The 25068-nt window shown below is 47.1% G+C and overlaps 2 protein-coding genes across 19 annotated transcripts in view; one reads left to right on the top strand and one right to left on the bottom strand.

Moving 5' to 3' along the window:
• The window catches only part of TCTN1 (tectonic family member 1), a 45402-nt gene that overhangs the window by 12567 nt on the left and 7767 nt on the right, over positions 1-25068 (top strand). For 4 of the 12 annotated variants that reach the window (XM_073881154.1, XM_073881150.1, XM_073881158.1 and 1 more), the window contains 10 exons: positions 973-1060; positions 2589-2698; positions 4190-4216; positions 8380-8514; positions 9031-9156; positions 9538-9625; positions 10156-10294; positions 11504-11666; positions 13640-13765; positions 14193-15281. In XM_073881154.1, the coding sequence (XP_073737255.1) occupies positions 973-1060; positions 2589-2698; positions 4190-4216; positions 8380-8514; positions 9031-9156; positions 9538-9625; positions 10156-10294; positions 11504-11666; positions 13640-13765; positions 14193-14336 (1146 nt within the window). In that variant the 3' untranslated portion in view covers positions 14337-15281. Of the gene's footprint in view, positions 1-972; positions 1061-2588; positions 2699-4189; positions 4217-8379; positions 8515-9030; positions 9157-9537; positions 9626-10155; positions 10295-11503; positions 11667-13639; positions 13766-14192; positions 15282-21493; positions 24389-25068 lie in introns of those variants that run through there. The other 8 variants (XR_012374860.1, XR_012374861.1, XM_073881152.1 and 5 more) reach the window with 6 other exon arrangements.
• Positions 13820-25068, bottom strand: part of HVCN1 (hydrogen voltage gated channel 1) — a 34738-nt gene continuing 23489 nt past the window's right edge. For 4 of the 7 annotated variants that reach the window (XM_073881165.1, XM_073881164.1, XM_025889782.2 and 1 more), the window contains 5 exons: positions 24728-25006; positions 20226-20330; positions 18190-18421; positions 15997-16109; positions 15283-15656 (listed from right to left, as the gene is read on the bottom strand). In XM_073881165.1, coding sequence (XP_073737266.1) covers positions 15591-15656; positions 15997-16109; positions 18190-18421; positions 20226-20330; positions 24728-25006 — 795 coding nt within the window. In that variant the 3' untranslated portion in view covers positions 15283-15590. Of the gene's footprint in view, positions 15657-15996; positions 16110-18189; positions 18422-20225; positions 20331-24727; positions 25007-25068 lie in introns of all 7 variants that reach the window. The other 3 variants (XM_025889781.2, XM_073881163.1, XM_025889780.2) reach the window with 1 other exon arrangement.

Genomic DNA, 25068 nt, shown 5'->3' with positions numbered 1-25068 from the left:
AAATAATTACTGCTGGGGTACCTGGGTGGCTCAGATGGTTGAGCATCTGCCTTCGGCTCGGGTCATGATCCCAGGGTCCTGGGATCGAGCTCCCCATAGGGATCCTGGCTCAGTGGGGAGCCTGCTTCTCCCTCTCCCTCTGCCTCTCTCCCTACTCATGCTCTCTCTTTCTCTATCTCTATGTCTCAAATGAATAAAATCTTTTAAAAAAAGTAAATAATTATTGCTAGTAAAAAATAATTACCTTGGGGTACCTGGGTGGCTCAGTCAGTTGGGCATCTGCCTTCTACTCAGGTCATGATCCTAGGGTCCTGGTATCGAGCCCCACGTCAGGCACCCTGCTCAGTGGGGAGCCTGCTTCTGCCTCTCCAGCTCCCCCTGCTTGTGCTCTCTCTCTTTCTGTCAAATAAATAAAATCTTAAAAAAAAAAAAAAATTACCTCTCTCACCCCTGTTCTGGCCACCCAGTTCCTGTCTGCAGAGGCAGATACTATGTCAGCTTCTTATATACCTTTCCAGAGGAATTCTGTAATAAGCCTGCAGGGGTGCCTGGGTGGCTCAGTCGGTTAAGCATCCGACTCTTGATTTCAGCTCAGGTCATGATCTCAGGGTCATGAGATCAAGCCCTATGTAGGGTTCTGTACTCTGCCTGGGAGTCTGCTTGAGATTCCGTCTCCCTCTGCCCCTCTCCCTGCTTGCACACACACGTGCACGTGCGCGCTCTCTAAAATAAACGAATCTTAAAAAAAGCCTGCAAATAAAACAACATCACATACACAGAAACACATACCTTTGAAAGAAAGGGGTGGGGCAGCTGGGTGTAAGCTCCATGCAGGCAAAGACTGCATCTGTTTTTTGCTCATTACTGTGTTCCTGATGCTTGTAATGCTGCCTGGCACATGGTAGGTGTCCGGTAGGTGTTGCATGAATGCTTTCTTAGCACCATAATAGCTATTGGTTGGTCTCTCTGCAGTATGGGGCTCGTCTGCAGACTTCAGATTCATTTTTGAGATTTCCTTCTCCCCTTATGTCATCTCTGTGCACTGATGATAACCCTGCAGGTAAGACTGTGGGTGTTTTTCTTTCTGTCTGTAAACAGAGTTTGCTCTTAGTTTGAATATATAGTAGTCATAATTAAACAGGCTTCATAACTGGAAACAGTCTTAGAGTTGAAAGAGGCCTCAAAGGTTATGCAGGTCAGATTGCCAACCACATCTTTTCTGCCATATGCAGTCACTGCTTGAGCACTTGTAGTGATAGGGAACTCACTACCTGAAACCAGCCTGCTCAGTTGTTTAACCCTTCTAGTTTTAGGGAAGTTCTTTCTCCACTGGAGCTAAAGTTTGTCAATAACGAATATTTATTAAGCACTTACCTTGTGCTTGCATGTGTTTTTCCATTTGATTGTCACAATAATCCCTGAAGGTCAGGTTATTCATTTTTTAGATGAGGAAACTGAGAAACATTCAGTCTTTTGCTCAGGCTCACTCAGGCAGTGGTGGAGCAGGGATGCAGCCCACACAGCCACCTCCCGCGGGACCTGCTGCTTTCAGGAGCATCACAGAATCTGTGGAGTAACTGTGTTGGCAGTGGGAGGCAGCAGGCGTGGTTCTCCGATCCTTAAGGCAGCACCACTCTGAAGAAGCTAGCTAAGGAGTGTATGGTGGCATGTGGCCTAATGAAACATCATTTCATATAGGAACAAAAGTGCATTCTGTTGAAAAGACACTCAACCCTGCTCACAATAGGAACAGTGTAAATTAAAACCAAACTGAGATACCATTTCCATGTAATGGATTGGCAAAGCTTAGGAAATTGAAGGCTCTGGAGAAGTAGGCCTTCATCTACATTGTTGGCGGGACTACAAATTGGTACAACCTCTGTGAAGAGCAGTTTAGCAATATGTGTCAAAATTGCAAATGAATATGCCCTTTGACCCATTGTTTTGCTTCTAGGAGTTGGTCCTACAGAATCTGGCCTGCTTGCAAAATAGTATATTGCAGCATTGTTTGTGATGGCAAAGCTAGAGACAACTTAAGTATCTGTTAATGTGAACTTGGTGAATAAATTATGACATATCCGTAATAGAATACTAATTATCCCTAAAAAAAAAGAGGAGGAAGCTCTTCATGTTCTAAGATAGCCTGAACTCCCAAGATACATTGTTCAGTAAAAAAAGCGAAGGGTAGAATATATAGCATGTGTTTGTTTCCAAAAGGGGAAAGAAATACTAAAAATATATGTACACACATGCTTTTATTTGCATAGAATATTTCAGAAAGATACACAACAAACTTGATGCTGGTTGTCTCTGGGGACAAGTAGTTGTCTCTGGTGGTGGCTGGGGGATGGGCGAGGGGGGACAAGTGTTGGAGAACACTCTCTTTTTGCGCCTTTTGAATTTTGAATCATGTGAGTGTATTACCTATTAAAAATACAATTTTAAGTCCTTTTTTAAGCATGTTGTATATCTGTGTTATAACTAATTTTATGGTTTTACTTAGACTACAATTTTTTAGTTACCATGGGACAGTTGAAAAATTTCTTCTCTCTCATTTTTTTTCCCCTTGGGAATGTTATGATTTCCAGCATTTCTGGTGAACCAAGCTGTTAAGTGCACCAGAAGGATAAATTTGGAACAGTGTGAAGAAATTGAAGCCCTGGGCATGGCTTATTACAGCAGCCCTAAAATTTTGAGGGTAAGAATTATTTTGAAGTGAAACTTCTTTGTGAGATTTGTTTTCTGTTCTTTGCACCCTTTTGAAGTATGACAAGTATAGAATAATTTCAGTACATGATTGACAACTCGTTTAAATTTTTCTTCTCTAGTTCTTTGGTATACTGATACCAAAGATATTGAAATAATCACTTAAAATTTTTATTTTTATATAGTTCATATTTTGCTTTTATTCATTGTTTTGTTTTTTGGCTTTCATTCATTTTGATGGTAACCATTAATGTCTTTCTCCTGAATAAAGAAAGACTTTATTTAATAACTGAAAACTTTAGAAATTATAAAAACATCTTAATGTCTGTGACAGAAATGATCACGTTAGCACCAAAAAGATACCTCTTTGAGAGACAGGCCAGAAAAGAATAGAAAATCCACTTTCTGGTTGGCAGATGAAATCAGCAGGAAGGAACAGGCAGGAAATAGGATTGCTGGTGAAGGAGAAGAGGTCACGGGAGGTCACTGCAGTATAGAGGCCCCTTCTTTCTGGTTGTAGTGACTGAAGCCTGAAGAGATAAGAGGCCACTGGCCCATTTGGGGGATGGCATGGAGGGTTGCAAGAGGTGAAGATTCTTTTCAATGATGAAAAACCGTATGATTACTGTGAACCCTCACCTCCTGATTTCCTTATTTTGGGGGGAACAGGAAAGGAGTAGGGTGGTCCATGATATCATTATTCATCCAGACTGCAGTCTTCAGAATCAAGTTGAAGACTTTCCTCTCCTTTCCCATTCCCTCTTCCTCTCTTCTTATAAGTCAGCCACGTAGGCCTGTGAATTCTTCCAGTTATCTGACTTCTCATGGTGGTCCTGGAAATAGCCTGTCAGGCGTGCAGCCACAACTCTCTCAGCACTGGCCTCTCCAAGCATGTCTACTCAGCCCCCTCCCCAAGGCTCCCTTTGGCCCTGTAGGGTGTCTTGGGATGAGAAGTAAGGCTGGGGGAATTGGGGATGGGAAGTGAAGGAAGTGGAGGCCTTCGGAAGGAGTGCTCGGCTGTGTTGGGGAGGCAGGAGCTCGCCATTGAGGGGTTTGGGCTAGATGCAGGAAGAGCAGTTAGGAGGCATTGGAAATTGCCTGGGCCTGGGCCAGCAATGGTGGCCTTCCAGTGTGGACAGGCGCAGGAGGGTGACCAGAAGGCTAGGAGCCGCGTCTTTCCCACAGCGCTGTGTCACTGGTGACCATGTGGAAAGTACTGAATGAAGCAGGGAGACTTTCTGAGACCAGCTCCATGGGGCTGCTCTATTCTATTACGCTTCCTATCTGAAGGAAATGAATATAGGAAAGGAAATAATTATGACATAGATACGAAAATATGTAGGCGGCAAGTCTTAAGGAAATTCTGTTTTCCTCTTTATGAAGTCTTTAATAAGATAATTATGCCCTTTAACCCATGGTCTGAAAAAGCAATACAAATGCTTCTCATTGTACTTAACAAAATTTGTTGTTTCTTTTTGTTTAGGTGCCTGGTTTAAGAACAAAGGCAGAGGTAAGAGTATTTCTTGATGGAAAGTAAAATAGTTTATGATGCACGGTCTTATTTCTAAACCTTTTGAGATGAACACACTTAGGATTACAAGGATACCTTACTGCGAGTCACAACATTTGCCAAAAGGCAAGCACTAATGAAATAGGGAAGCTCTTGTAGCAGCCGACTCTTTTGTAATTGCCATATGTACATCAGAAAGGATGAATACCCAACTTTTACATCCACATGGATGGGACTGGAGGAGATGATGCTAAGTGAAATAAGTCGGGCAGAGAAAGTCAATTATCATATGGTTTCACTTATTTGTGGAACATCAGGAATAACATGGAGGACATTAGGAGAAGGAAGGGAAAAATGAAGGGGGGGAAATCAGAGGGGGAGATGAACCATGAGAGACTACAGACTCTGAGAAACAAACAGGGTTTTAGAGGGGAGGGATGTGGGGGGATGGGTTAGCCTGGTGATGGGTATTAAGGAGGGCACGTACTGCATGGAGCACTGAGTGTTACACGAAAACAATGGATCGTGGATCACCACATCAAAAACTAATGATGTATGGTGAATAACATAACATGATAAAAAAAAGGGGGGGCAGATTTTCAAATTCCCCGTTTTCGAAGTTAGCACTTTTTTTCATATTTAAATGGCATAGCTGTGTTGACAGACAATGGGTGTGATTAGCTTCTGTGCTTTCCCCAGCATCCCTTGAGATCTTCTTGGTCTCTTGTCCAGAGAGCTGGCTAGCTGCCAAGGCGCTGTCTGTCCCGGGTAGAAGATAGAAACATCTTGCCCTGTGAATGTCCACACCTGTGTAGGGGTGGAACACTCCAGTATAGCTTCAGGGGTTGAGGTATGGGTGTAGGTTCTGTTGGACCCCAGCTCAGAGGTTCTGTCAGGCTGTGAGCAGGTGGCCAAGGTCTTTCTGTGGATATGTCAGAGCAAAGGAACATGGATCTACAACCCCTTATTTTTGGGTCTGTGAATACAGTCCCCAAGGAGGCCCAAGGCATTGATCTTGTCACAGTCTCCCAGAGCTTGTGGGATTGGCTGGCCTTGGTTCAAAATTCAGCTTTGCCATTATTTCCTCCTGTGACATGTGCCTCACTTCCCCAGTTTTCCAGCAGATGGTAAGTGTCTGCCCCAGAGGCCGATGTGAAGTTCCAGTGGGAGAATGCACATGTGCTCTGTGCAGCATCTGGCACCCAGGCAGCACTTGGGACAGTGGTACCTACTGTAACTGATTTCATTGTCTCGAGACACAAACATGTATTTGAGGTAGATACTTGTAAGGAAATAGTCATGTGAATTTGGACTTCACACTTGTGTGTGTGGGTCTGGATTTCCTCATCTGTGAAGGTGTCTTCAAACCTGTTTTAGTTGCAGAGTTTTTTTCAAATGTGATCTCAAGCAGAACTCTCCCTAGTGTGTAACTTGGATTGAATCCAAAGCCCCTCGTTGAAGCAGGGGTGGGGCCCAGAGCCCTCTTCCTGCCCGGCCTTCCCATCTCTCTCCTTTTTGGTCCTTCTGAGGAATCCTATGGCTCCCAGGAACCCAGTTTGAAAACCATATAATAGACTAGCTCTCAAATACCTCCAGCCTCTAGAAAGTGCTTTGATTCTACCATTCAAAACTTGGTCTCGGGGGGCAGCAACCCTATCTGCCTTGTCCAGGATATATCTGCAATGCTAAGGTAGTGCCTTGTATGTATTGGGCACTCAGTGGGTTATGTGTTAATTGAGTGAATGCCTAGGAGATCGGTTCAATCAAGCAATCAAGCATCCTCACCTGTTGTGAGGATGATGGGATGTTATGGAAAGGCATGTACTGTGTGCCATACACTGTTCTAAGTCCCGTGCATGTTTGAAGTCCGTTAAGTTGTCTCAGCAAGCCTAGGAGGTAGGTACTGTTGTTGTCACTCCCTGGCACATGAGTTACAGAGCAATGAATTAGCTTGCTCAAGGCTACCCAGTGGGGAAGTGGCAGAGTTGGGACAGGGATCCCCAAAGACCTTACTCTAAACCATGACACTGGACGAGCTGTACTGTGTGCCAAGCTTCAAACACATTTTTTCTTCGCAACCTCTGGCCATGCAATCAGGAAGTGACGGACTGGGGCTTATAACTCAGATCTGTGTGATACCAGAGCTTGTGCTCTAACGGACAACATGTCAACTCAGAGATTTGCTTAAAGTTTTTTTTAAAAGTAACTTCCAAGATTTGTTAGATGATGAATATAAAAATTGGATCCAGGTTCCTCATTCCACAGCCTGTTAAGATTGCCTGGAATCAGTTAATATTTATTGAACTGTCCATGAAAGAAGTTATGGCTCTGTAATTTCATTGTTAAGTATCCTTTAGTTCTTTGCCACAGGGTAGTGTGGAAATGGGATATGGCTGAATGGGACATTCAGGAAACCAGAGTAGCCCTACCATTTTCATTCTGTGACCATTCCAGTGGCTGTTGATAGACCAGAGCAGCTCTTAACACCTACACTCATCCATCCGTCTTTCCAAAGCTTGTCTAACCTGGACCCTTTGGTTTCTGCCAAGCACACCCCCATACCACTGGAACGGCTCTGTCAGAGGCTGGTCTGGAAGGGTGTGCATTTTCTTGGAACCCTGCATTATTGCTGAACCGGGGATCAGTAGGTTCAGATAAAGGAATCCAGGGTTGTCTTTTGAGGATGTAAACTGAAGAGCTCATGAACTCGTAGCAAGGGACTCCCTCTGTAGCTCTTAAACCGATCCATAGGGCTTGTTATGCAGAGGGTATGGTGGTGATTGGTGTTGCCCTTCTGCCACTCTTGTCACATGACGGCTTGTCTTTGCCTCTGAACCATGTCACGTTCTTAGAGGTTTGACTTAAATGGACAGTCACAGGTCTTCTTGATCATGGGAGCATGGTACACAATTGAGGGCAAAGTTCAAAGCAATATAAACAACTAGATACAAGGTAGATTCCTTCCTAAACAGTGGTTTCTAAGTGCTGACATTTAGTGCAAATGTCACATTTGTCGTACAGTATGAAGAGGCCCAACTCCCTAGAGGGTTGAGTCATTTAAAGGATTGCCCGCTGCTTGTCATTCTGCTGCCAGTGGCCATAAATGAAAGATGTCCTTTAATAGCATTGGGTTATTCAGGACTTCCTGATTCTGCTTGAAAGACTTGTCTCTGTTTTCTCTTCCCATGATCCCACCACCTAGTGTGTATGTGTAAGGGTGTGTGTAGAAGTTGTGCATGAATTGGGTCAAGCCTATGTTTAGGGAGGGTGTGGGGATTAGGGGGGTGTGTCCTGGGACTATGGAGCACGTGCACATGTGTGTACGGAGCGAGTGCATTGATCGGTAGGAGCCGTGCTGTGGAGGGGAGCGTATACACCTGTTGGGTGATACGATGGAGTTGTGAGTGTGTGTGAATGTTTGAGATACAATTCACATACCCTAAAACTCACCATTTTTAAGTGTACAATTCAGTGGTTTTTAGTGTGTTCACAGGGTTGTGCAACCATCACCACTACCTAATTCCAGAACATTTTCATCACCTCAGAAAGAATGCCTGTGCTTATTAGCAGGCACTCCTCATTCTTCTCCAGTCGTCTCCCTCAGCCTCTGGGCAACCACTGATCTACTTTCTGTCTCTGTGGATTTGCCTGTTCTAGACATTTCCTGTAAATGGGATCATGTAATATGTGACCTTTTGTGTCTGGCTTCTTTCACTTAGCATGTTTTCAAGATTCATCTGTGTGGTGGAATGAATCTGCCCTTTATATCATTTTATGGATGAATAATATTCTTTTATATGGATATACTATATTTTATTTTTCCATTTATCAGTTGATGGACATTTGCATTGTTTTCAGTTTCTGGCTGTTATGAATGCTGCTGTGAACATTTGTGTATAAGTTTTTGTGTGAACGTAGGTTTTCAGAGAGAACCACTTTTAAAGCTGTGGTTATATTCTCTAGTATTTCCTATGTAAAGGATGTACGTATAAATACCTGTATTTTTGCGAGTATACAATTAGAGTGTGCATATTGTTCTGTTGTGTGTTTTTCCCTGCTTGGCAGTGTATTTGCAGAGGTTTGTCTTCAGGTTCTCATCACTGTGACTCATTCATCTCTGTTGGACAGTGTCCTTAGTGAGCCAGCTCTCCTTTGCTTTGCAGATCCCTATCACTGTTCAGTCCGTCCTCATTCAGTCTCTGAATAAAACACTAACCCGACTGGAGGACTCGCTGGTATTGAACCAGACTCTTGTTGAGGCTGGGGATGTTAAAATCTGCACTAATGTCGTTCTTGAGGTAGGTACCCGATTTGGCTTGCAAAGCTGAGTCTGTGTGTGGCAGACTCAAGCTGCATGGTCCTGAGGGGGTAACTGGACGCCCTCCAAAGGGGGTTCTGGCCTCTCCTGAGGTACTGGTGTTCTTGGCTTGCCCTCCTACTTGCCGGTACACTGTGCTTCCTTAAGTAGGGTCTCTGAAATAATTCCGTGTGATTTTTCTCCACAAACCTAGAGACTTTCACGAATATGTCAGAATTTGTTTTTTGTTGCTTTTGTTTTAACACATTTCCTCTGCAGAGATTGATCACACTCTGTTCAAACCTGCTGATTTGGAATTCATATAAGTAGGTACAGAGAGGCTCAAATGACCCTGTCAGCTGGGGGTGGTGCTGAGGCGTTACCTCCCGAAATCTGATGGGACAGGAGAAAAAAGCTTCTGCGAGCGGAGAAATGGGAAAGGATTTGCCGCCTCTGTGTATTTGGAGTTACTGATGCAGCGGGCACAGGTGTATGTGGAGTGCCGTTTTGTTTTCAGGTCAAATACAGCCTCACATACACAGAGGCAGGTGAGATAGCGCAGGCTGGCCTTGCTCTCCTTCTGGGGCCCGTGAGCGGGCCAGTGGTTCCACTCGAGCAGAAGTTTGAAATTCATTTTATTCAGGTAAGTTTGATCACTTTTGTACACATATTTAATCGCAAGTAAAAAAATAACTTCCTAGTGAAAAAAAATCTGTTTAGAAGTCTTACCATCTACCCACTTGTACTAAACAAAGGGCTTTATGTAGCATGTGTTTGTAGCAAAATCAGGCAGAGTCCTTGTATCTTTTTCCTTTCTGGGAGTAAGATTCTCTTCCATACAAGCTCATTCTTTTATAGAATGATGTACTCCTACACTCAGCAGATATATTTATAGTTCTGAGTAGGGGGAGAAATTCTTTCATTTGTTGGAAATCCCAGATTTTACTGTGAAAAGCATTTTATTTTCACCCTATTTCCTTATTAAAATGAGAATTATTGGGGGCATTTCTGCATTGTCTTTCAGCAAAATACAAAGCCAGTTCCTCTCAGTGGAAACCCTGGTTATGTTGTGGGGCTCCCATTAGCTGCTGGATTTCAGCCTCAGAAGGGATATCCTTTTTGGTTCTGTGGAGAGGGCTGATTTCCCTGTCCACGTGTGTGTTTATTGCTGAGAGTCCTGTCGGCTGGAGGTTTGTTTTGGCCAGGACTTCTCTGGGTGGCTCTGGTGGGTGGTGGGTCTGTTGCACGGCAGATGGGGCCTTGTGGACACTGGTGGTTGGGAGTGGAACAGCATGGCCCAGGAAAATGTTTTATAATGAAAATCTTAGGACAGAAAAGTTGACAGACTTTTAGATATATTTAATTACATACTCAAGCAGAAACTCTTAAATTTAGTAATTTCGGAAAATTTGGAATGATTTTGGAGGAACAGTTTCTGAGGAGTTTTCTTCTGAGAATCTACTACTCAAGGAAAATAGAACTATTTTCTCTTCTGTCCTGGGAAATGACTGTCAAGATCGCAGAGGCCCGGAGAAGGGTTATTTGGGTTTCACTCCTGTCTCATGTCACACATTTGTCACTGTGTCCTGAGAATCAGACTGCCTTAGTACTGGGTGATTGTCCCTTAACTTTCTATGAATATCTGGGATTATTCAGACCACGAACAGATTTGGACAACTTACTATTCTTCGTAGCACAGCTGAGCAAGACTGCTTAGCAGTTGAGGGGATCCGGACCCCAGTATTATTTGGTTATGATATGCAGTCTGGCTGTAAACTAAGGTAAGAGAGGAACTTGCTGCTTTTGGAACTTGTCTGTGTTGATCAGAAAACAAAGCATTCCTACTCCTCCCCGTTTTAATCAAACCTCTGCATCAGCCAGCGAGCGCCTGTGAAAGCCACAGTGTGACCTGTTAGCACCAGTGACAGTACTTTTGTTTTCTAATTTTAATTTTCACAACCATAAACCATTTGTCGTGATTCAAAGGAAAACTGTTGCAATCATTTTTCTTATCAGACGTGGCAGGGTAAAAATCCCAAGGCTTTTATAGGTCTTAAGGTTGCACAGCACTTGAGTTCACAGTAAAAATTCTTTGCTTGAAAGTCCTTCCTGTATTTCTGAATTTTAATATATGTAGTGCAACAAACCCAGTGAGAAGCCTGAATGTGATCTCTGTGTTTATCTTTTTGGTATTAAGCGTATATAGAGTGTAAAATATCAAACGGCCCTGCATGGCTTATTATAAAGACACCAACTCTTACCCTCATTTCCCCCACTCTGCAGGTGATCACTTGCAACTCCTGTAGCTGAGTTTTTGGAAATTTACTCCCAAATCTGTCAATAACCTATATGTAATACTATTTCCTCACACTTTGGTTTTATGAATTGTTGAGTTCCCACTGTGGAAGGCAAGGATTTGGCTCTTTCCCCTTTCTTCCCCTACCCTGCCATCCAGTCACTTCCCATCCCTACTTCCCCCCAGGGTAATTACATCATTGTTTTGGTTAGACCAACAGATACTATTTATATTATTGGTTCTGATCGCTTTAGACCAGAATTTCTCAGAGGGTGTTCCTTGGATTACATTTCTAAAGAGTCAGTAGGGCTATGTCTGTGGTCCAATTAATATGTTTGAGGAACACCAAATTAAAGTTAAAAACACGATTCCTTACTGTAAGGACTTGTCAGAGACCTTATATGCCAGTGTGCTGCAGGAGGGGCATGGGCATGCAATATTTCCCAAAATTTTGGCCACAGAACTCTTCTTGTACAGAGCCTCTCAGTGGAACACAGTTTGGGAAACATTGTTTTGTTTCTCCCCGGCCAACCAGGATTTCTCAGAGTTAGAGACACTTTGGCTTTTGTCATATAATGTTTGGAGAGAGAGAAAATAAAGCAACTGGAGAGGGCATGCGTGTTGTTGAGGCCTGTGAGAACTGTTGGAATGAACAACAGCCCCATTCCATCGACCTTTTTTTCCTTCCCAAAAGACTGCCCAAAGCCATCACGTGCCAGCTCGCAGTGCAGAAAGTGAAAAGCCTCCTGAAGGGCCAAGGCTTCCCAGATTATGTGGCCTCTTTTGGAAATTCCCAGGCCCAGGATGTGCTGGACTGGGTACCGGTCCACTTCATCACCCAGGCATCCCACATGAAGGTAAAGGGGAAGCTGAAGGCCACGTGCCAGTGGTCTCTCCTCCTCCCACTGCTCCTCCGCCCTGTGGGGAGGTAGAGGCAGAGGCAGCTGGGGGAGCCACCTGTTGAGGCCGAGGGCTCTGGGTAGGAACTCGGGCTTTGTTATCAGATGGGCCTGGGTCTTGAACACTGATTTTGCGCTTTGTTAGCCCTCTTGCCTTTGAGGGTTTGAGCCTGTTTCCTCATCTGTGAAATAGGGAATGAGAGCTATATAGTGTCAGCCTCGTGGGGTTGTTGAGTTAAACGAGGTAACATTTGTGGGGCCTAGTGGTTGCTCCAAACATGGGGACTCACCACCATCCTGACTGTTCCCATGGTCATTGTTGGTGTGACATGAGGCATCATGATAGGACAGTGTGTGAAGACTGTGGCAGAAAGTGAGACTCCTCCTGTCCACATCACTGCCCCAGCCATTGTTCCCTGGTCTATAAAGGCAGCCCGCATGTGAGAGCTTTCAATTCCAAAGTTCCCCAAAGAGTTTCATGGAAGTTGACATCCTACAAAGAGGTTCCTGATCACACGTGATTCCTCTGCCCACCTTTTTCTTTTGTCTCAGCGTCAGAGTGTGGGCTGGTCCCCGTCACTGGAGGCGTCACTGGAGGCGTGCTCTCCATCTTATCCTTTAATTGCCCAGCTTTTGTGTCGCAGCTTCTCAGGCCTCTCATTTTGCTTAGCATATTTATAGCAGGCGGACAATGGGGGTGAGCACCCGCTCTCCAGCTCTGATCCGGCCCTCCTCCTCCGGAGTCCCCAGCAGAGAACCAGTATTACTCAGTCCCTGCTGTTCAGCTGCTCAGTCTTGGCTCAACACTGCCGCCTCAGTGAACCAGCCACATCGCTTCTGGCTTCTCAGAGATAGGTTAAGACCTTGTTACTACCCCCTCAGAAGGGAAGACAGGTTGGGAGGAGGGGCAGTGCGGACATTCGCATTTTCAGGGTCTGTGCGGGGGCAGGGAGCTCAGAGGGCCCGGGGCGGGTTTTGTACCTACCTTGCGGGCAACTCTGGTGGCAGCAGACCCGCACACAGGTGCCAGGCCCAGCTTCCCTGGGCTGCTTGTTGCCTCCTCTCCAGCCTGCAGCCTTCCTAAGAGGCAGTTCCCAGCTAAGGAGTTCCACCAGTGCCTTTTTGGCAGCCACCAAATTTAGCAGGCTTGCTTGCTAGCTTTTCATGCCCTGAAGAGGCATATTTTAAAAAGCTTGTTGTGGGGAAATTTCAGACAGACACAGAAGTAGAGTATTACAGTGGAATTCCTTCTACCTGTTGTGCTGCTTCGGCGGTCCTCACATTTGCCAACAAACGCGAAGGCAGGGAAAGGGTTGGGAAGGTCCCCTCGGCCGCTCTTCCCTGGGGCAGAGGCCTCAGGCCAGCTCCCAGGTCTCCAGCCTGCGCTCACGCAGAGGCGCTGCTCTCGGCTCACACGGAGAGTTAGTATCTTTGACAACTTACAGACTTGGCTGTGTACCGCCGTGTAACAGCTTAATCGCCAAGTGATGAAATTAGACAAAGCATTTACATTTCCTCCGGGTGCATTTTAACGTGATACGCAATTAGGTTTAATTTCTGTGACTCCTGCCATCCCCCCCGCCCCCATGCCGGCTTCTCCCCTCAAGAATCTCTGAGCTGGATGAAGTTGGGGCCCAAGGTTCCATGGTTTGGTGTTGGGATCGCCACAACTTCCAAGTAATGCTGGCCTCTAGAAACAGGAGACGTTGGAAAAATGCTGTTTTCGGTGTTAAAATATTTCTGGAGCATCGAGTACTTTAAAATATGTGCTGTCAGGTGTTTTTATCTGAACTTCTAGAGTCTCTTCACTGTCTTGTTCAGAACATTTTGTATTACGTGAAACATTTTATAATTAAAACTCTGAACTGCAGATTAAGTTTGACATGAGGTTGTGTAATGTTCAGATTGATTAATGGCATTTTGTTGTGCAGGATTCTTGCCAGCTCCCGGTCGCTTTGGTGATAGAAGTGAAGTGGACTAAATACGGGTCCTTACTGAACCCACAAGCTAAAATAGTAAACGTGACTGCAAGTCTCCTCTCATCCTCCTTTCCTGAGGTAGGTCTAACTTGGGTTTCAAGGTGTAGGTTAAGACATAAGTCCAGACAAAACTCAAGCGTGATAGTGAAATTTATTTTGTGAAAAAATTGAAATTTAATCTGAATTCTTAAAACAATTCAGCATTTTCTTTTATTAGAGAAAACCCACTGACAACAGTTGAATTGACACTAGCATTCTTGTTTAGATTTGATCTTTAAAATTCTTTGAAAATGGAGTTGTGGCCAACATTGGTGGGTTAGGACAACCTAGGTAAAAACTCTCTCACCCAAGTGAGCAGCTGAGGAGGCCTCCGCATGCCTAGGAGATGCACTGACCGCGTCGAAATGTGAGGAAGGTTCCGGAACGTGGCCTGTCCCAGCTTTGTTATCCCGAGCACAGGAGCACACACTGGAAGGCAGGGCTTGCAACACTCTTTTTATTACAGACCAACTCAGGAAATGAGAGGACGGTTCTCATTTCCACTGCGGTTGCTTTTGTGGATGCATCTGCACCTGCGGAGGCAGGCTTCAGAGCTCAGCCAACCATCGATGCCAGGCTGCCGTTTAATTTCTTCTTTCCGTTTGTTTGACGTAAGTTGTTAATTACCTCTAGAATCGAGTGTTCTGGGGCCTGGGCTCCCTTGGAGACATCCTGGTATTCTACCTCTGACCCATGGGGTTACCCTCAGACCACACACTTCCCCTCTTCACTCACTCCCCTCCTTTTGGAAATTTTATTCTCCTTGGTTTGACCTTAGAATGGGGCACCATCTGGTCTTGGTGATTTCCAGTATTGTCAGCCACATAGGTCATGTGTGGAAACCAAATTGCACCTTTGGGAAGATTGTAAAGGGGACAGACCCAGAAGTAGCACAGGTGTTGAGGGTTTATCCAGTTTATGCATCCTCTTCTTCAATGTGAGTTCTTTTTAAAATACTCATTGTAGTTCAGGTTTTCTTTCCTTTTCAGGCCCCGTGGGAATGAATACAAAAATAGCAAAGTATTGTATATAAAATCATGCGTGCGAGTAGAGTACTCGGCCTCCTGAGGGGATCTTCCCCCAGTGTCATCTTCATTACATGGAGTCTTGGGTCTAATTGCTGTTTCGGTGGCAGGCACTGGAGCTCTCTATCTCGTGGGCTGTATGGGATGCCACAGAGCAGTTCCAAGCAGTTGATGCTGGAAAGAATAGAGTAGGAGGGCCCGAGGGAAGGAGTTTCTTTTATACGTTAATTGTACAGTAATTGAGAAAAATGTTGTCGGGTGGCAGAACAAGGTAGAGCCAGTTAGAAGCTGGAGGCTGCAGAGGAGGGGGCTGGGTACCTGAGAACAACCTCTCTGGGGGAATCTGCACGAAGAGGAGCTATTGAGACCAGCTTAAGAAGATAAGACTTTTCTAGAATGGGCTAGTAGCTAAGGTAGCTTCCTTTTTTTCTTTTGTCTTTCAGAGTGCTCATATGAAATGATGCACTGGTTCCTCATACATGCGAAATGTGAAAAGTACATTTGATGAGATTAAATTTTATATACAACTAGTAGTTGTCCAACTTTGTCCTTCATTTTAAGCAAGAGTCAAGTGTTTAACATGAGAAAATATAGTTTGTGATACACTGTGATAGGGGGTGAGAATGGGATGGGGAAGCTCTTGGTCACACCAAGAAAGAGCGAGCCTTCCCACAGACTTTACTCCTCAGCCCCCCAGAATCTGAGCTGGGTGGGGGTGAGGCAAAGGCATCAAACCAAACCTCTCCCCGAAATGGCCCCAGGAGGGGCAGCTGTCTTTCTTGTCAGCGGCACAGCCTGTGAGGCAAGGGTCTTCTCTTCGGGATGGAGCAGGCGCGTGTCTAGTTGACCTCAGCAAGAAGTCCATGCTGTTTCAGTAGCTTGTTCAGCCTTTCAATTTCTCGTTCCTGTCATTACAAAAGCAGATAACTCAGTTTACCTTCTGCACCTCGCCAGGGATGTGGGAATCATTCAGTGGGCCCCAAGGGCGCAAAGCTGAATGAACGCTACGCTCCCCGTGGAGTCTGCCAGCAGAGCCCGCTGCGGTCAGCGGGGGTCTAGTGGGTGCTGGAGTGACAAGAGGTCCTCAGTGGAGGGGTACCTGGCACAGCTCTGGGGAAGGAGGCGATGCTAATCTGCAAGAACAAGGAAGACTGAGCCAAGGGCAGCGTCCGAGCCAGGGCCTGGTAGGGAGAAGCACCGTACTGAAGGCAAACAGATGGCATTTGCCCAAAAGTGTCTTCTTACCTTCTCAGAGCAGCTGAATTCAAGGTGTTGGATCTTAGCAGCCAACTGTATATTCATCTGTTTTAACCTCAGCAGTTGCCGTTCTGAACGTGTCTTAACTGAGATGATTATTCCTGTAAAATAATTGAGGGTCTCAGTGATACAGGTTTCTAATTAAACCACTTGAAAAAAACCTCTGTCTTCCTTCTAAGTGTATACAGTTGGGAAGAATGGTGGCAGACAGTCCATCACTTAAAGGCATCAGAAACAGGAAGGTCAGATTTTTAATTTCTGAGCTGCTCATTAACCATTTGTGAAATATTTCCCTTCAGGTTGCGTGGACTAAGAAATCCTTTATAGTCCTTCATACAGAGCTTGTTCACGACAGAGGCTTAGCGCTTAGCAGCACCGTCCCTAAAAGCCACGGAAGAGCAAGGCTGGAAATGCTCACGCTTAGCCTTGGGATTGTCACTTTCCCAGTTTTCTGCCTCCCACAGCTATGGCCAGTTCAGCTGTCAGGCGATCAACTAAGTCTTGGCCAACAGAGGGGTCATCAGCCTTATCTGATGGCTCCCCAATGCCCACACCACTGTGGGGACGTGGCCGCATAAGACTGTGCAGCAATTGGGGATGCTCTGCGCCATCCAAGTAAGAGTGACCATGTCTGGACTCAGTAGTCATGAAGCCCAGGAGCACTGGCCCCTTGTGCCCTGCATTCTTGGTTGTCTGAATCCAGTTGAAGCTTGGGCATTAGGCAGTCCTATGGCCTGCTACCATTCAGACAAATAAAATGCACAAATCTCAGATGTTTGGTTTTATCTGCAAAGCAAACCTCACCATGGTGTGATAACGAGAGTAAAGGGTAGTAACTGCATTCATGAGTTGTTCACGGTCATGGTTTATCTACCTCCATGGTACATAATCTTTGCACAGAGTATTTTTCTGTTTGATGAATAATCAATTAGCATAAGCATATTCAATAGTAAGTGAAAAGCTTCCTTTATTTCTTTTGACAGAGCCAAATGAATACTCTTAATGGGCTTTCATCAGAAGATCTAAACTGGCTCCTAAAGCCAGGGGGAGCCCATGGTGCCCACAGGCAGAGCCCCTCACGCAGCCCTGCATCGGAGATGTGACACTTGCCCTGCCAGCAGGGGAGACTGGGATAGAACTCACTTGTGCTGCCAAGCGAAGGAGCTCTGTGTCAGAGGACAGGCCCGCCTCACTCACTCTCTGGGCAATGACAGAGCCTATCATGCTGGGCCCTCGTCTAGGGATTCCCAAACCTGACTGGACACCCAAATCACCTGGTAGCGCTTCAAAAATAGACACCCTATGAGGGTCTGTGCCAGACTTCCAGAAGCACTGGAGGTGATTTTTTTTTTTTTTTTAAGATTTTATTTATTTATTTGAGAGCACGAGAGGGAAGAGGGTCAGAGAGAGAAGCAGACTCCCTGCTGAGCAAGGAGCCCGACGTGGGACTCGATCCCGGGACTCCAGGATCATGACCTGAGCCGAAGGCAGTCGCTTAACCAACTGAGCCACCCAGGCGCCCGCACTGGAGGTGATTCTGATGTGGTGGGTTCACAGACACATTGGAGCACCTCTGACTAGAGTTCCTGAGAGCTGAGCAGTTAACAGCAGAGACGTGGCTTCTCAGAAACGGAGCCTCCCTGCACCACTAGGGTGTGTGTGAGGAATGGGATCTTTACCTGAAGTACAGTAGAGCATTATTTCCCCAAGTGTGTTCTCTAGAGCCAAAGTCTACAACATGTTAACAGGTGTTATTTCCCCAGTAGTGTCCAGTTGGTCAATTTGGGGAACTCAGAGTTCTCAGGCTTCCTCATGCCAACAAGTGGTGCCCCTCCCAGGGGGATGGGGTTTGGTAGAACATTTTTCAGGAAACACCAAATTAAAAACAAAAGTGCTCTGGGAACCAAGCTGGAGGGGCTTAATCAAAATGTTCGTCTGACTCTTTCTGTAAATACCTTCTAATAATCATGAAAACAAGGCCTAACGGAGAAAGGTAGTTCCTCTTAGAGCATGTGTAACTTGGTGTCAGTTTGCAGCCACAGAGGCAGTGGTGGGGCGCCAAATCAGACCACTTCATTTATCTCTAGAAAATACTAGCCAGGAGGAGGAGGAGCCATGGTCCCCTCCCGGGCTCTGCCCAGCCGGCTGTCCCTCTGCCGCCTGGGGGTACGGGGGACATACCGTTGATGATCCGGGCCACCCGCCACAGCCGGAGCAGAATCAGCAGGCCGAGAGCCTCAAACTGGTGCTTCTGGAACAGGAGGACGAAGTCGAGGATGAAGGAAACCACCACCACAATGGCATCCAGGATTTCAAACTTGTGGTGAAAGAACTCCAAGCGGAAGACAAATAATTTAAAAAAGATCTCCATCATAAAAAAGGTCAGGATGGCAAAGCTCATGTAGTGGAACACCTGGAGAAAAACAGAGGGGGCACAGTGAGAACAGATCCAGGGCTGGCCACAGGCCGGGGCAGGGCATGCCCACGAGCTGTTAAAAGGATATAGCAGTCAGCCTGAAGAGATAGTGATCAAATTTAGTAGGACAATTTGGACCCTGAACCGAATGGCTATGATTGTGATACACTGAATAAAAAAAAAAAAATCCATGAGTCTTTAGTGATACATACACATACAGGGAAAAAAAGAAAGCTCTTCTATATATATATAAAACCAACAAAAAAACCCACCTACCAGATGTGAAATGAATGATAGAAATCTCAGTTTGCATCTCCCAGTGTATTCCATGACTCAGACAGTGACCATCAGGTGGATGCTAACTGGGGAAGAGGATCTCTGGAGGGTAGTCCAGTGTCACTGTGCAGATTATTTCTAACTGCAAAGGGAAAGTGCCCCTGGACAGTGGAACAGCTCACATTTACTACCATCCGTGATCCCAGCGAGTATCACTGATCGTGATATGCCATGCTATAAAAAAAACAGCCCACCAGCCAAGCACTCTTGCTAACTGAGCCTCTAGACCTAACCTCTGGTGTACAGGGGATAAGGGAACAAGTTGAAGGACCTCTGGGGAAAGAGACAAATCCAGAATGTGGGACATCCTACGAGATGACTGGCTGGACTCGGGGGAAAAAAAATGTGGAAGGACTCTCCTAGATTAAGAGCCTGAGGAGATAATAACCAAGTATTGTATCAGAAGTCTAGTTTGAAAAAAAGAAAAAAGCATTATAACATATTCTTGGGACAAATGAGGAAATTTGAATATAAACTGGTTATTATGGAATTATTGATAATTTTTGAGGTGTGATAATGTGATTACGGTTCCATAGGAGAAAAGACCTTATTCTTAGGCATATTGAAGTATTTGTGTCCTGATGTCTAACTTACTTTCAAATAGTCAAAAATACATGGGTGTGTTTGTGGATATATAGAGAGATAAAGCAAATGTAGTGAAAAGTATATTTGCCATTTTTCATAATAAAAAGTTGGGGAAAAAAAAGTTGAGGAAAAAGGCACAAGACCAGTGAGGGGCACCTGGGTGGCTCAGTTGGTTAAGCGTCTGCCTTCAGCTCAGGTCGTGATCCCGGGGTCCTGGGATCACACCCGGGGTTGGGCTCCCTGTTCAGTGGGGGAGTCTGCTTCTCCCTCTGCCTCTGCCCCTCCCCCCGCTTGTGTGTGCACGCGCTCTCTCTCAAATAAAAAAAAAATCTTGAAAAAGTACAGCAGGTATGTCACTGATGGTGTTAAAAGCAGAGGGAGAGGAAAAATATTCATCCATCTGTGGAAGGACTCGGGCTGGCCACAGAAGAAAAGCTAGCAGCTGCCTTGGGAAGGCTGGACAAATGTCTGGGATGGGCTCAGGCAGCAGCTGTGAATTGAAGAATAAACAGTGGGCAGATCTCCAGCACAGGGACCATGTCAGAATGTTGACAGGCCGAGAAATAGCCTGTCTGCCACTGAAGATGGGACAGTGTCACTGTCTTGGTTAGATCCTCCCTCTTGAAGCAGTGACACGCCTCAGCTCAGTGGTCTAGCACCACTCAAGCTTCAAGCCATCAAGTGAAATGAGGTTTCCTGCTTATAGCAAATGCTTGTCTATAATTTGGAAAGAAGACATTTTCCCTGGTCTCTGGCTAAAAGCACCCAGTCAACTTAGTCTGTTAAGGACTTGCTACTCCCAGGAGGGTGCTATCTGCCCCTCTCTGCCCACCTCAGGAAAGGTGCAGGGAATGGTATTAAAGGGCTGCCAGCACCCTACCTTGGCGGCATAGTCATTCTTGTCAAGCTCGATGATCTTCAGGTCCAGAATGAGCTCAGCGAGCACCAGGAGGGCATCCAGAATGACCAGGCAAATGATGACAACCTGCAGACCAAGGGAAGGAGTGAGAAACCGTGAGACCTAAAACGTGACCCTCCTTCCATCTTTAAGGGCCAGAAGCATCTAGGGGAAACCACTGGGTGAAGATGCCAAGGATGGGAGGCCGCTGCCCACAGCTGCACACCGTCCAGGCCTGTCGGCCCCCTGGGCAGTGCCTGTCCTCCTAGAGCTGCTCTGCCTGGCTCAATGAGTGACAGTCACCACTGGTCTTTCGTATTCATTCACTGTCTCTCAGCATCTCTCAAGCCAAACTGCTAATTCCTAGATGGCAAAAAAAAATTTTTTTGTTTTAGTTTTAATTTTCCTATTTCTGGAGATTTTCTTGCCAGGGTACACCCAGAACAGATGCTCAATAGATAATTAAAAAGATCCGCCTCAGAGATCTGAGTCATGGAAGTCCCTCCAGGGACTGCCTGCCTTGAGGCAGTTGGATTAAGTGATATCCACTGTACAGACATCACAGCTTCTGTCTGGAACCGTCAGTCCCGGCCCCGGCTCGTGCGGGCTCGTCAGGGGGTGCGGGGCGGCTGGAGTCTGAGGTTTCCTGGGGACCGAGGAGAGGTGTGAGAAAGACCATCTCGGGGGCTCTGCGACCTGCCAGTGGAGGAGGCCAGTGGGGACCAGGGTGCCAGGCATGTGTGCTCTCACCGACGGGGGAGGGGGGCCCCACGGGGACAGAGGTGGTGGAGATGCTGGTGGGGGCTCTCATGGCAGGGTGGGGGTGATGGTGTTCGGTGATGGAAATGGCAGCAGTGCAAGGAACCCCTCCAACGGACACCCTGTGACCCCTCTCTTCCCTTGGGAATTCTGGCCCCCCATTGCCTTCCTCGGGGCCCTGCTTCCTCCGTCAGACGCGCTCAGGTAGATTCTGCAAGTTAATCTGCTGTTTTCTCGGCAGCGCCTGCACTCTCAGGTTGAAACTGGACAGGCCTCGGTAAAAGTGGACTAGGAAACCTTCCGACCATTTCAGCCCATAGCTAGTCACTTCCGTAATTCAAGCGTTTGAGGACGTGGTTTACTGTGAAAATTGCATGGCAAAGTAATGACGTTTTCACACATATCCAAATTCAGCAGCTCGATAAAGATTCAAGCCTCCGGCGGGTGGTTTTTCCTTTTTCTTTCTTTCTTCATCCTTGGTTTTATTTTAGAGCTAACGGGACGTGAGAGCTCATCTGGTCTAAAACCAAGGTACAGAGACATTAAAAACAGAGTGAATATTCAGCCATAAAAAGGAAGAAGCCCTGACACGCGCCACAGCGGGAATGCCCGGAGAAGCCACGATGCTGAGAAAAGCAGCCGGACACAGAGCCCGCACGGCGTCTGATTCCGCTTATATAAAGAGGGCAGAGAAGGCAAATCCGTACACACAGAGCAGATCAGCGGTTCTCAGGGGATGGGGGCCCACTGTTTGGTGGGTACCGGGTCGCCTTTTGGGGTGATGGAAGCATTCTGGAACGAGACAGTGGTGGTGGCTGAACAGCATGTGAAAGTGCCACATAAACGCCACTGAATTATTCACTTTACAATGACCAACTTTATGTGAATTCCTCCTCAAGAAGAGCAAGACAGACCGACCCCGGGTCACAAAACTATAATGCTTGGGTCCCAGTCCTGGCCTCTCTCCACTAATCCCCAGAACCTGAATTTGCCGCTTCACAAGGCAGTGCTATTTCTGAGGGGAGTCACGTCACAAAGAGAAACGCCGAGAATTCAGGGAAGCTGGTTGATTCCACATCCAGATGGGGCAAAGAGGGCCGGGCCCAACTGGAGAATGCAGTGGTGGGGAGCGCCGGCTATGGGGCCGCCAGCCCTGGGCCAGCTCCCGCATTAGCCTCGACCCTGGGCACATCTCTCAAGACCGATGAGCCTCCGGTGTTAATGCTAAGCTTCAACGTCCTCTTGGAGAAAAGGAGGTTGACCTCATTTTCCACCCTAGATTGACGGAGCATGACATGAGGTAACATGTGAAGGGTACTTATTCCAGGGCCCCGTCATAGTGAGCAGGTAATAAAGTGAAGCTTCTTGACCTTCACGGCTATCGTCCCCTGGCTCAGCTACCCTCTCCACCCATGGATTCCACAGAGGCCCAACACACTCTATTCTCTCCCTTGCTTGTACCATCCTATGTGAGAAGTGATGGCAATTAACTATATATCAGGTCACCTAGGCTGCTTCAAACCATGGGCACAGGTAGAGAGAATGTATCCGAGAAGAGGATTCCAGAATCCTCTTGCATGCTGATTCTACTGGCTTGAGATCAAACCCCTGAACTGGTATCCCCACTCCGTGGTGGTCTCCCGGAGTCCCTCTACAAATCTAGTCATGTCACTCCCTCCCACCCATACATGTAGATTGTCCGTGGCCGCCCACTGCCCACAGATGACCTTCTAGCACCTCCTCTCTTGCCAAGGTCTCCCTCTACTTGCTACATGTAAGCCATATGGACCCTTCGCAATTCTAGAAATGCGGCAGATCCTTTCCTATCTTGGGCCCTTTGCAAACACAATCTCTCTGCCTGGAAACTTCCTCCCTTCCACATTTACAGAGCTCACCCCTGCCCAACCTTCAGGTGTCAGATGAAATGTCACCTCCTCCACCACACGTCCTCTGACACCCAATCCTAGGTCAGGTGTCTCCCTATCCGCAGGATTTCTCAGAGCCCCCCCTCTGTCTCCCTACAGAGGGCTTCTCTTCACTTGCAACCAGCATCAGTCTGGGTGATGGTTCCTGGAGTGCCTGACTCTCCACAGACCATCGGTCCTCCGAGAGTAAGGACAGGGGTGTACCTGCCGTGCTTGTTGCTCTGTCCCCCGCACACAGAAGTAACTGCTCGAGAAATCACTGTCCAGTGAATGACTAAGCATCTCTGCTTATATTTCAGTGGTCAAGCGGCTTCTCCAGTAGGAGTGTCCTTAGAGGCCCTGGCTCAGCGGGCAGCCCTGTGGCCCAGTCAGGAGATGAAGGACCTCCCAGAGCAGGGAGGCCCAGGGTTCCCCTTGCAGCTGGAAGGAAACTGGCTCCTTCCTTCTGCTTCTGAAATTGAGGGTTTGGGATTTCAACCCCAACAACTTAATACCACGTTTCCTTTCCTGTCACAGCCACAGAGCAACACACAGAGCTGCGAGGCCTGCTGGGGGTGTGTGGCCTGTTTCGTTTCTCTAAGCTACATGAAAGCGAGAAAAAGACCAAAATAATTTTTTTTTTTCTATTTTACCCTGGAACAAAGTCAGTGATGGGAGAGGCAAGGGCTGTTTCTGCTTCCAGAAGGGAAGTCAGCTCTAGGGAGGCACTGGTTTATTTCGGTTTAGGAGGATACCTGCTACAGGGTCCCCAGAATGGCTCCATGGGACCTGGGCTGACAAGGGGCTGCATGCTTCCCCAGTGTCCTGGGCCTCCTGCATTCTCTGGGGGCCCTCAGAACAGGTTTCCAGACACCCAGGGCTGGGGGCTGAGACAGGGCCCCACCACACTCAACCTGCATTTTTGTCCTTCAAAGTCGGAAGATGCCGACAAAGAACCCTTCACTGTTCTTTGAAGTCCGTGTGTCCCTCTTGTGTTCTCCCGTAAGCGCACCCAGGGGTCAGCTGTGGACTACACTAGGCAGATCACAAAATAGGAGGCTGAAGCCCCCAGGGTGATACTTCTGGGAGGCACAGGACCCTCTTGGCCTTTGTTCAGCTCAGGGCAGGCACTCAATGTCTGCTGAATGAATGCAGGAACGTTTTCTCTGCCTCCAATGTTTACCCTTTTGTTTACTTTTTGTATAGGAATAGTAAAATCTTCAAAACATAAAATCTACCATAACAAAACTGGAACCATTTTGAAGCTGGCATATAGTTCAGGGGCATCAAGCACCTTCACAAGGTGGTGCAGGCATCACCACTACGAATAGTTCTGGAACGTCTTGATGACCCCACATAGAAACCTGTATCCATTAAGCAGTCCCTTGCCATTCTGCCCTCCCTCCAACTTGTAACCACCAATCTGCTGTCTCTCTCTCTGGATTTGCCTCTCACATCAACGGACTCAGACAACGTGTGGTCTTTTGTGTCTGGCTTCTCTCACTAAGCGTCACCTTGTCACCACTCATAGCAGGTGTCACTGCTTCATTCCTCTTCACGGCCGAGTGTGGACAGCCTACGTTTTGTTCATTCACTCGTCAGGTGACAGACCTTGCACTGGCTTTGGCCCGTGACTTACTTTATCCCTGGCGGCACGGGATCTGCCCAGCGCTGTACGGGGCGCCTGCCACAGGGTTAGCACTCAGGTGACAGACATCAAACGAACAGGGCGGTGGCAGAGCTAGGCCCCCACCCCGGCCTTGTGACTCTTGGCTGACGGCTCTGCCCCACCCCAGGCATCTTGGGCCTCTGCCCACCTACCTGAAACCTGTGGGAGCTAAAGAGCTTCCTCAGTGTGGCCCTGAAGTTGAGGGGGGGCCGGGGCACGGGGGCGGGGGCCGCCGTTGGGTCGGGGGCTCTGCCCTCCTCGCTGGACACGGGTGCCGGCGACGTCTGCTCCTCCTCCTCATCATCCTCCTCGTTCTCCCATTTCTTGTAGTTGATGTTCCACGCATGGTAATCGTCCCCAACGACAGTGAAGTGCTTCAAGAACTTGCTCATCCTCTTGGCTGGAGCCACTTTGGCCCTGCGGGAGCTGGCCTAGAGAAGGGGGAGAGAGAGCCAGCGCTCAGGCAGGGAGGCCCTCAGAGCCCGTCCAGACC

The sequence above is a fragment of the Callorhinus ursinus genome, unplaced genomic scaffold (genome assembly GCF_003265705.2).
Source record: "Callorhinus ursinus isolate GAN/ISIS: 27379988/994484 unplaced genomic scaffold, GSC_fseal_2.0 scaffold41, whole genome shotgun sequence".
Classification (NCBI taxonomy): Eukaryota; Metazoa; Chordata; class Mammalia; order Carnivora; family Otariidae; genus Callorhinus; species Callorhinus ursinus.
This window is presented reverse-complemented; position numbering and strand designations above follow the sequence as displayed.